Source organism: Papilio machaon, chromosome 6 (genome assembly GCF_912999745.1).
Source record: "Papilio machaon chromosome 6, ilPapMach1.1, whole genome shotgun sequence".
NCBI classification, from domain to species: Eukaryota; Metazoa; Arthropoda; class Insecta; order Lepidoptera; family Papilionidae; genus Papilio; species Papilio machaon.
Window position 1 is genome coordinate 4,914,798 of NC_059991.1, and position 12,285 is coordinate 4,927,082.

The window sequence follows — 12,285 nt, forward strand, 5'->3', positions numbered from 1 at the left end:
ATGAGCAACTTTACTTTGGCACATACATTTTATTGTAAAATATATTTTTTAACTTAAACATGTATTTGGTTGTTTTTTTTTACAAATGATTGACATAGATAAATTGCTTTATCAACTACTTATAAACGTTTTTAACATATTTTTTGACATAACGACGAACTATATGATATTTGATTCATTTATTTGAACTTTCCAAGATTTTCAGATTAAAAAAGTTACAAATTTAGATTGAAAATAGCGCCATCTAGTAAAAGATTGCAAACATTAGTGTCCTTAACTCGAGCTTTGCTTATTGTTTTGTAGCATATTAACTTTTTAATAATATTAAATTAAATTCAAAATTTGTAAACTGAATAAAGTGTTTTTAGTTGATTAAAGTTACATATAAGTTGTATATAAGTATCTATGTAATGTGTCAGATGTATCTCAAAATAAATTTGCAAATATTATGTGGAAAAATAACTGTTATAAAACCCATATACCTATACGATAAACAATGCTATAAATACATACTTATTAAAACTTGTGGATATTTTTTTTAGGTTCTGATCATTTCATAAAACATCGAAGTAAATAAATGTGTTTACCTTTCACGACTAAAAAGCATTTTCTTCATTCAATATTGGCATGTAAATTTTTTGACTGAATCTTGTTCAGGTCTTGCTTAATTATTCTAAAATGATATTAAATGAATCTAATTATTATATTTCTTTCATAGCCAATCATAATAAATCTAATTATACTCTAAAATTACATAAAGTCGATCATAATAGAATATAACAAAATAATAATAATAAAGATATAAACACACACTTTGGGTATATGAAATACGTAAAATGGTATCGTCACTCGAACACAAATATTTGTACTTAGGTTACCTTTAAAACTTAGGTTATAAAGATTAAGAAGTTAAAATAGTTTTGTACTAATTAATTGATTTGTACTCATCAGTCTTGTACTTATTTAGTTAAAAATTATTTTTTAAAAATGAGGTAGTTCTGTTCCATTTTCCTTTGATATAACTCAAACTTTAAATTATACGTTTGTCAAATATAGTTGTTCTAAAAATGTAGATTTTTTTACGATTTTTTTACCGTATATATGTAAGACAAACGTTATTTACGACTGCTGGGGACTGCTTTGTTGGCTGCCGTAAGAACTGCCCGAACTCTTCGACTGGCTCTCGTCCTTCTTCTTCTCCACCTACAATGATTTTATAATTACAATTAGTAGTGTACGAAACATTCCAAGGCAAAAGAAGTAAGACGAGAAATTAGATAAATTAGATAAATTAGTGGAAAGAAAGATAGATGTCAATGGTTCCGGCCTAAAATATGAAGGGAAGATTAATAAAAAAGCATAGTTTCTTCCATAGAAACGACATGTCTTACAACCTGGTAAAGTAATGCTGAATTGTAGTCCTCAATCCCTTCCCACCCTTTTCTTATAAGGAAAGGGCGGGAAGGGGAAGTGGATTTGATGGAGGAGGGGATGCATAGCAAGAAGATATATCCTCTTTCTATCCGTCCTACTTATGATAAAAAAAAAATTACCCATGCTTTATGTTTTGCAATTTTTTAATTATAGTGATTTTAATAGATCTATGATAACTACCTTAGCGGGGCAATCTGCAATGAGATGGTCCTCGCTCTTGCAGTTGTGACATCTCTTTGGTTGTGGTCCGATGGCGCATTTGGCCGCTATGTGGTTGGCAAACTCTCCGCAGTTGTAGCAACTGGAAATAACAAAAATAACAATAGATACGTAGACAATAACTTCGGTATCCAAATTAAAAATATTGTCGTCCAAAATCGAAACACGTTATTAAGTAAAAGACTCCCGGGTTAACTCGTCAATATTGTCTCGGTTGTCGTTATCGGAACGCCAGGAATTTAATTTATTTAAAATTAAATGTAACATTTTGAAATTAAAACAATAAAGTAAAAAAAATGAAAAGAATAACCGTATTTTCCTGAAACGTTTTTTGGACAGCGGGCGGCGATGGGATCCCTGGCAGTCGACTGAAGAGGGGCCCGAAACGCGAGTAGCCTCCAGGCCCTTCTCCGACTCCTTGCACTCAAACTCCACCTCCTCTTCGTCCCCCAGTGATCTAAAGCCTGGCATTTGAATGACGCTCTGGAATTGATAAATCATTGTGCCTATGTTAAACCCATTCCCTAGTATTGCGTGAATTCTGTAAAATATACTACACTTAACAACTGTCTAATTGACCAATTAAAGAACGCAAGTTCGACAGTCACCTAAATCTGTTTACTATCGATGAAAAGATTAACCCAAAAGCAACAATGCAATAGAAATAAACAAGAACACATCGCCACTTATAACCTCAGAGTACGCGCATAATACCGTAAAATTAAATGTATTCATTTCTTATTCAATGTTTATTGTAACACGACAAGAACGAGTGGAGCGCAAGAAAAAAGAAACCTCATATCAATTTCCAATAACGTAGTCTTGACCTAATATAAATTTTTACCGCTAGCGTTGCTGCAGTCAAACGAATCACAAATTTGGTGGCGTAAATATATAGAAAAAAAAACATCCGGCCTTGATAAGCCGAACAAACAAATAAGCACACTATCGAGTCAAACGCTAGATACGGCAGCGCGAGCTCAAACCATTTGTTTTTTCCCAAGAACTTAGAAGTAAACCATATCTATCATTACTTGGTACTTCTTACATTCGGATTATTTTGATAGTTTAAATTTTTGTATGATATTAGACATCGGCATAATATGGTTGGCTAAGGTTTATTATGTATAGTTAACAACTACTTTGAAAATTACGATACATTAAGAGTTTTGCCGAATAACCATTAAAACGTATCCTAACTCGTTCCTAATTTCCGAGGTTTCTTTTCAAAGTGCACTGTTTTGTCATAGTGTTATTAGGACTAATATTAAAATTTACATTTACTATTACAAATCAGCCGGCAGAGACAGTATATTCGCTGAAGAGTTAAAAAATCTCGGGGTCACAAGGGTAAAGATCTTAGAAAACCTCTGTAATCAGATCTGGAGATCGGGAAAATGGCCCAAAGATTGGACGGAGTCTCTTTTAATACCACTGCACAATAAAGGGTCCACAAAGAGCTGCGAAAATTAGCTAACAGTGGCCCTCGTATCTCACGGTAGTAATATTATGCTCCACGTAATTAACGGACGTTTACAACCTTATCTTCAGTGGCAAATACCACATGAGCAGGCAGGCTTTGTCAAAGTCGGGGGACCCGAGAGCAAATCGTAAACATCAGACAGCTCATCGAGAAGACCCGTGAATTCAATGTCCCAATGATTATGTGCTTCATTGATTACTCCAAGGCGTTTGACTGCGTAAGATGGTACTGTCTATCGCGAATCCTCCCAGAGATGGGTGTCCCTGAGCACTTAACAGCATTGATTGCAGCTCTTTATGAGAATGGGGAGTCAATGGTCAGGGTCAATGACGTGGTGTCCAAACCTTTTAAACCACGGAAAAGTGTCCAACAAGTATGTATCCTATCCCCTCTTCTTTGCAACATCTACGGCGAATATATCATGAGGACTGCGCTGGAAGAGTGGAATGGAGGTATTTCTGTTGTGGAGAAATGGAGGTAATAAGATCAGTAACCTAAGATACGCAGATGACACCACACTATTTGCCTCTTCAGAACGGGAAATGGCTGAACTGATATATAAAGTTGAGCACGCAAGCGAAATGGTTGGTCTTTCCATAAATAGGTCCAAGAGGAAAATTGTGGTGGTTGATAGAGCTGGTCTGGTTGTACGAACAAGAGAACTCTCAGGTCTGGAGTTCGTAGGGTCTTTGATAAGTAACAAGGACGGATGCGATGGGGAAATTCGAAGACGTACACAGATGGCTAAAGCAGCATTGCTTGAGAGCTACAAGCTGAGAACAGAAAAATGTCAAATGCCACTAAAACCAGGCTAGTGCGTGCTTTAGTCTTCTCGATATTTTTATACGGATCAGAATTATGGTCAATTCGAGCAGCCGACCGAAAGAAAATTGAGGCTTTTGAAATGTGGTGTTGCGCATATCATGGACAGCAAAAAGAACCAACAATTCCATTCTCCGTCAACTAAAGAATAGCACGCGCCTATCCACTACGTGCTACCGGCGAGTCCTCGGTTACTTTGGCCATATTGCCCGGAGACAACCAGACCATCTGGACAAACTGGTTGTAGTAGGGAAAGGTGAGGGTAAAAGAGCAAGGAGACGATCGCCTATCCGCTGGTCTGACCAAGTCCAGTCAATATTGGGACTCAACATTCCGCCATGAGACAAGGTGTGGAAGCGGCTCGTCGATACATCAGTGAAAGCACTTCAAGATGAGCACGACCTTCAGTAATGAAGAGCACAAAGAAGAAGAAGATTTATATTTTATATTAGATACTAATTACGAAACATCTTTGAAGCGACCTGAAATAAAACTTCTTGCAGCCGTGACAGTTTATCATTTACAATATCTGAGCTCCTTAATGGACACATGAATAGAATAACCTGATGTACGAAGACATCTTGTCCGCCGTCGTCCGGTGTGATGAAGCCCCAGCCTTTGGCAACGTTGAACCATTTGCAGCGGCCGCGCCGCGTCACGCCTGTGACGCCTCCGCCCGCACCTGACAAACGTTATTATTATTACAATTAATAATACAATATTAAAACAACTGATAGTACTTTCCTAAGACATTATTAACGTAAAATAGAAAAACGATTAGGACTCACGTAGCTGTATAAAACTCGACTGCATTCGAGCCTTGTAGAGGTTCTTTATCTATATGTTATTGTGAATTATTTAATTTAATAAATGACTATACAACGCAAGTTTTGCCGTTTAAATATTTTATATAAACCACACAAAACCACAACTTAGCAGGCTTTTCATTTTCTTCACTGAAAGTCTTCTAAGGAATAAGGAAAACTTTCACTTCCAATCCTTTAATTTTTAATGATATTAAAATGTATCTATATCATCTTAAAAATACGTCTTAAAATAGTAATGCAAAGATAACCATGATCATAAAACTACATATTTCTTCAACAAAGGTATAGTCCGTTTAGTCTCGACTTACCTATACATAAATACAACTGAATACATACTAACTAATGTACTTGCACAGTCTACAGTTAAATAGGTCGAACTAATAATTCGTGTTATTGTAGAATAAAAGGACGACGGGACTATAATGATGAATTAATGAAAAAGGGACTATGTGAAACCGTTTGAACTGCATTCTTATGATGCTACGGGTAGGTATAAGGAGCTTAGACAATACTCTCCGTATTGTCTAAGTTCTACATGAATATTAATTTTTATTTTCACAATCATTTATTAACATTTTGTCATACTTTTACCAGAGGACCTAAGTTAATAATGTGTCAATACCTATATTTTTCATTGATTTGTAATTTAAGTCATAGGTTAGAATTTCAATCGACTATTATCGTGAAGACTGTCCTAGCAAGAACTTATTTGAAATGGAAATTACTTTTAAAAATCTACTTAAATTTAAGCACAGTATGTTTTAGCTAAAAACCTCTGCTTCACTAATTAGACGATGAGGTCATATTTGGTGAAAAGTGGGTTTAAATGACTCAACCAATGATTAACTTTATTAACGATTTATTCTCTGACGTCATTACTACGCCAGTACAGTCTTAAAAGCTAAGTGGAAAAGCTTAATTTCCGTTTTCCATACAGAGAGTTATAAAAGGCACAACATTTTTATTTAAGTCTAAATATCAAGGTTTAAATTTTTGTAATAAAAAAAATAATGCTTATTTAAAGTTTTTGATAAATAAAAAGAGTAAATTGTCATAACTTTCTATTTAAATTTGTTGTACGTTATAGTATGTTTTTACTTGCTTCGAGAAAGATGTAAAGCAATGAATTGTCGTACATTGTCATATTTATGAACACTTAAAAATAAAATAGTTAAAACCTTTTTTAAAAAATAGATTTCATAAATGTAATTAAATTTAATCGAGTATTTGTGAGATTGCATTAAGTGGCCGGGCCCCTTATTTTAGATGCACACATACTTAGATACTTTACCGTTCGGAAATCTATTAGCAATAAATAAGGGCCCACGATCGCTTACAGTACTAAGAAAGGGTATACTATTCCCCTTATCGGACTCTTTTATAAAAAATAACGTGGGAACCGAACGAAAGAATGAACTCTTTTTATGTATAGATATCGCCGTCCGTGGTGGTTGGTGGGTTGAAGACCTCGTTTTGAAGTAGTTAATTAATACTACGTACGTGTTTATATCAAATTCGAATTTATATATCCGAATAACTTTAACCTTCATTAATAGGCAAAGGTGAGTTTTGTAGTCGCCGAACTTCAATGACTAATCGACATGATATTTCCTGTTAAATAAAAAACTTAGGTATGTAAGTTGAATAGACAATGACTAAGTTCCGGAGGAGAGAATACCGATGAAAAGAATATGACCATCGGTGATTAATAAACGAACTACCGGGTACAGGTAAATTATTCCATCAGACTGTATGCTGAGAGACATACTCGTATCTAGTTTACATTGATGTACTTCGTACGGTATATTTAAAATATTATATTAACTTTTTGTATATTAAAAGTTTTTTTTTGTTGAGCTTAATATATATTATATTGGATTTAAACTAAGAAAACACTGTAGACTTTCATTACCTTAAATTTTTAAAATATGTAATGAAAGCTTCAAAAAGCTCTATATATTATTGTATCCAAAAAAAAATTGTTGTTACTGTCGATAGTATTACGATACTACGGTAGAAGGTGGCTTTGTAAGTGTTGTGACGTCGTATTGTGGTGGTATGTTAGGCAAGCATATTATTTCGGGCGGCGGTAGAGTCGGCAGCGCAGGCACACGTGGCGGGCCGGGCGGCGCGGCGCGGCGGCGGTGGCGGCGGGGACCCGAGAATGCGCGGTATTTAGGTTGCGTTGCTGGTCGCTGGTACCTCTTCATTCATCGCAGCACTGCACCTTGCCGCGGCCCGACACAACTTTACCGCCGCATATACTCAATATTTATTATTCCCTATACTGAATTAATGAGAAAGCGTAAACATCCATTTCGAGTTTTACGCGGGTATCGTTTCATCATATGCATATTCGGCATACCTCTGTGTTGGTGAAGCGATAATCGTTCTAAGATAAACTTTATTCGACAGTAAGTTCAAGAATGTTTTTGATTAATTCCTCTGAGACCTGCTCACATCAGACACTACGTTTCTCTTAGTAAATGTAAGACTCTGTATAAAGTTTACCAATTAATATCCTAACAATCGTATCAATTCAAGTGCAACTGTGGTGAATTAACCGAAAAATAAGTAGTGTTTTGACATTATCCGAATATTGAACGTTTCTTTTCTGCAGTGTTTATAAACCTAGCGACCTATATGCGGGGATGCGGAGATCCTCCTACACCTAAAGACTCCAATAATTTCGGCGCCTTAGTTTTATTTCCTTGTTTACTAAGTACTCTTATGATTTTTTTTCAATCGTTTGGTTCTATCGTAAGTTATGTATAATATTACATGGTAAGGAGGTCGCGTCGTAAAAAAAGTTGAAAAACATTTCTCTACTGAATGAGATGTTTACGCAAACAAAAGCTCTCACTGGACGAGTTAACGTAATGAACTGAAGGGAATTGGTAATATTTGTACAGGGCATTCCGGTAAGCGACGTGTTGACTTCACGTAAATGAGGACGAGTGCATTCACATATGCTCTATAAAATTTACACTACGTTTTATAAATTTTTCTGTTTTTGTATGTTAGATAGATATAAATCCATTTAAATTTGAAATAGTTTTACATAAGAATGTATCAATATTTTGTTATTACTTATTTCTTGAGAATGTAAATAACTGGTAATTTTGTACATGTCAGTTTTTGTTTAAATAATAATTTAAATGTTTCTTACATTTACTCTTACATTGTTTCATTAATAAAGATTTGAGAAAATTGTATGTTTCAATTTTTTGTTTCAGCTAAATGTCACAAAAACTTTTTTATAAATTCATAACTACAACCAATAAAAGGCAGTCGGATCAAAAGAAAAATAGTGTGTAAAAATAAAATATCATAAATTCTAATTTCTATTTATTGTAGTCGGTGTATCATGATTATATTTTACGAGCTTGTCTGTTCCGTTACAAGGCGTTGTTATTTCAGAGGAATGTGGTGCAAGTTTGTTTTCAGGGCGCCGTGTCACATCGAGTCGTGCAAGGCAAAGGCGAAGTGCATCGGCCGCAGTAGCAGCGCGGCGCATCGGAGCCGCGGCCGCGTGTCTGTTCTGTTTACTGAGCGAGCTGCGCATGAGTCGCGCTCCCCCCTGCCCCGATACCCCACAGCCCGCATCCATGCCCATACCAAGCCAGACGTCAACATACACATTGGAATTTCAAACTTTATACGCATGTTTAACTTTTGATTGCATTCCATAGGCCTGAACCCCATGAATGTGTGTTAATAAAGTATTTCGCCCGGCTCTCGTATTTAAGTATACTCTTTTAGTAGTTTTTCTATCGAATGCACTTAACACAAACCTATTTTAATCCTTCCGCAACAGTCATTACTGCTCGAATGCTTTTGTTTCGGCTTCCTAAATATAATTCTATGTCGCCGTATATAACGAGCTTAAGACAGAAATCCTGACATTCCCGCTTTATTGGTGAGTTCTCAACAACATGGTATATTGGCTGTTTGGAATCAGGCAGCTAATTCTGTATCGGCTTATTTTGGAAGCAGGAAGGGGAAATACTGTGCTCTGCTTTGTTGGTGTGTCGAACTAGTTATTAGCAAAACATCTCAAAATCTAACTAAATATTGAAAACATTTGCTTAATTTCGTATCTTGAAGCAATTTTCTTATATTTGTTAATCAAAAATCATTTTTGAGTAAATTTCAAACTGTAACAAGCTTAATTCATGTTTTTGTTAAGTTACAAGTGTTTATGAAAGCTGCTATAAATATGTATTTCTAAAAAAAAAGCTAAGCTTGGAGTTTTCTCTCAAATAAACTCAACATTTATAGTTAAACACAAACAACAAGTACAAGGAAAGTAGGGTAGGGATCGTTGACTGCATTACGACGTGGCTTCACGGATAAATAATGCACAAAGCGACTACTCGCATCGCCGGGAACTATCGAATTTTAATTATTGATAACATTAAATAGAACACGATGTCGTCATGTTGAGGGAATTACTAAATCATTATTGGGAACATGTATTGTTATCTTAATTATGTTTTTACGACTTCCTCTCTGTATGTATATCGAACATGATAAAATACTTTATAAACAACACGACAAAAAAACAAAGGGCCGCGACACTTACGACACACAGAAGTACCTCACATCACGTGAATAACAAAACGGGTTTGGTACTTTGGCCCACAATTTTAGCATTTCTTAAAGATGTTTATAATCCACAATCATCATGTTTCGCGGAAAGAAATAATAAAAGAATTATTCAAACTAACTCGTAGTATGATTTGGCATAAAAAATATCTGCGTTGTTGCTATATTTGTTTTGATTCTGTTTCCGTATATTTCCATATACATAACTTAAACAATCACTAACATAATAAAATTGATGAATATAAAGTTATAGAAAACATAAATGTAGCATGTAAACAAAAAATACTATTAAATTCGTTTAAAAATCTTATAAAACGAAGTAAAACATTCCTTCATTGAGTAGTCTAGAGTGTTATCAATCGCAGGTACGGAATTTGTTCATGAATCATCGTCAAGTGGCGCTTGTGTCCCGGGGAGCGGTGGCTTGGAGCGAAAGAGACAGGCCAATGTACCACCATTCAGATTTAATTGACTGGTTACGAACTCGAACCCTGTCGTAGGGACGAGCGTTACTTAACATCGACTTTCTAAAAATTCCAAATAGGCAGTTCTTCTGTAACTCTCAATGAATAGTAATTCCATTCGGAAACACGTATGTCCACATTATTCTACGGCAATGTTGCTTCATTCAAGCGTTATAATATTATTGTATATTGAATATGTAAATTGTATTCAATCCAAGCGTTTACATGTAAACGATTTTATTCAATTTTTGAGCTGTCCAAATAGCTTTAGCAAGCTATTTTAATATTATTAATTATTGACTACATTGTCAATAAAAAAATATTCCGTTGATCAAATTTTGTCGATAACAAGATGCCTCACTATCACGTCGGTATTTCAAAGACAAAAACACGTAGTAAAATAGTGGAGGGGGAAACAAGATTAAAGTCCTTCTAAAATGCAGTCAACTAAATAACGCACACTAATATCTGTAACCTAAACTTGCTCGTATTAAATGACAAACAAATACTTAGCATTTTATACCTTATTCCATACATTATAAACTTGACTTCGGAATACTTTAGCTATGCATGCGGGTTGCATGGGAGCGTATAACACAAACGTAGTCGGATGGTTAGCATAGTAAACAATTACTGCACGGTGCGTACTTTGTTCGATAAATCGTTTACAAACTCCTTTCTAAAGTTATTTGAAAGTGTTAACTCGTCATACACATTTTAACACGTATCGAGGACCGTACAATGATGCACCAAAATATTTAATTAGACGTCCGTTAAATACTGGCCTCTTAATAAATAATGTAATTTGTTAAATCCTTATTTAACAAATTATATTATTCTAATTACAATTTTTTATCAATCGTAAACAAGACCAAATGAAATGAATTGCGCAATGCGTAGTACGCACTACGTTTTTTTAACTATGAACTAATCATCTAATTTAATACACGTTGTTGTTGATAGTGATAATACGAGAACATCAACACGACACAAAAATTACGAAGACGACACCAGGCGGGCATGGCACACATATGTGTGACATCAATGGAACGAGACTATTAACCTCAATTTAATTAATTTAAATTCAGTTGTAAACAATTTCTATAATTGCCTTCCCAGGCGCTGCGAGAACATCCGCTCGATAAGGGCGACGAGTCCTGGCGCAGCGCATGCAACAGCTTTTAACATAAGTTGATTATAGGAACGTTCACCCCTCACCACGTGCGCCGATAACTACAACAAACGCCCGCAGCCCGCAGCCCGCGACCCGACCCGGTCGAGCGCGAGGCGCGCAAGAGGGATACAACAGCGCCCAAGAATTTAAAAAAAAAATCGGAATCGGTACTTACTCGAAGACGGAACTGCATTTCCGCCTTCCCTCCCGCTCATGTTAATCAAAATAAAACGTAACTTGCACCACTGATATCACCTCTGCGTGACATACATCATCCGCAGCACGAGAAGGCACTCGGTGTACTATAAGTTCATTAAACGTTTGATTAGTTTCAAAAATAACAAGTCTCAAAATGTTTCGGGTGCATGGGAGGGAACGCGCGAACGCGCGGAGCGGCCAGCGACGCGTACGCAGCTCGACTGCGACTGCATAGAAAACGATCGGTGGTGCGGTAGTGTACTAGTGTAGTGGTGCGGTGCGGTGTGGCGCGTAGTGAGCTACGCTACGCTAGCGTATACCGGGCACAGCGCGCCGATGCGGTCGCGGTCGGCGGTCGTCCCTTCCCGGATATCGCTATCACCGAACAAGTAGTTTTTAAAATAGAGAAGCTAACGGAACGTGTGTGCCGCCCGAAAGCGTCGGCAGCTTTACCTCAACCCGAAATATGTCACTTGGCGACGCCGTGTCGTCGATAACTTTACGACTCATTCCTTGGCGCGCCTGTGATACAGGAACGACTGATCTAGCCTCGCTGCCGCTGTTGAACCCTCCTGCACTCCTAATGAAATTGCCGTGGAAATCAGAATTGTTGTATTTCTTTATAAAGATGAAACGAAAACATAGAAACTTTATTTCTACTATCCGGGTATGCTTTATACAGCAGCAGCATTATAGCAAAAAAATCTTTAAGAGTTTTAAAAGTTCGTTTAAAAATCAAGCTAAGAGATTATTGGAAGGTGTAGATGAGTTTTCTAAAAATTTACAAAAATGAATGGTTATTTTAAGTAAAACGTGTTTAACTCATTTTTGTTACTTTACTTTTACACAATAAATTTCTAATAGATTAAATCCTTATATATGTTCGATTAGACATAAATTGGGTTGAGGGAGAGATTGTCTATTTGTTTTTAACAAATTCTATTGGCTTGGGCGACGCGGGGAAATGAAATTAGAATATCCACAGAGAGCTCAAATCGAAACGGTGACTTTAATAATCTTTAAATTACCAAAAGGACTGGGTTTATTATACCACAC

At 36.1% G+C, this 12,285-nt stretch overlaps 1 protein-coding gene across 1 annotated transcript; it reads right to left on the bottom strand.

The window, feature by feature from the left end:
* Window positions 1-929: 929 nt before the first annotated feature.
* Window positions 930-11,811, bottom strand: LOC106715055 (protein lin-28 homolog). Its single transcript, XM_014508260.2, has 5 exons — window positions 11,207-11,811; window positions 4,522-4,640; window positions 1,964-2,136; window positions 1,615-1,735; window positions 930-1,203 (listed from the first exon to the last, which is right to left on the bottom strand). The coding sequence occupies exons 1-5, from the start codon at window positions 11,244-11,246 to the stop codon at window positions 1,120-1,122; spliced, it is 537 nt and encodes a 178-aa protein (XP_014363746.1). The 5' UTR covers window positions 11,247-11,811; the 3' UTR covers window positions 930-1,119.
* Window positions 11,812-12,285: the final 474 nt, after the last annotated feature.

What these genes read in the sequence shown, in the direction of transcription:
- LOC106715055 (XM_014508260.2), bottom strand. Translation starts at nt 11,246, where the DNA reads ATGAGCGGGAGGGAAGGCGGAAATGCAGTTCCGTCTTCGA. An exon ending in AAATGCAGTTCCGTCTTCGA is followed by an intron (nt 4,641 to 11,206) that starts GTAAGTACCGAT and finishes AACGTTTGTCAG; the next exon opens with GTGCGGGCGGAGGCGTCACA. An exon ending in AAGATGTCTTCGTACATCAG is followed by an intron (nt 2,137 to 4,521) that starts GTTATTCTATTC and finishes TATCAATTCCAG; the next exon opens with AGCGTCATTCAAATGCCAGG.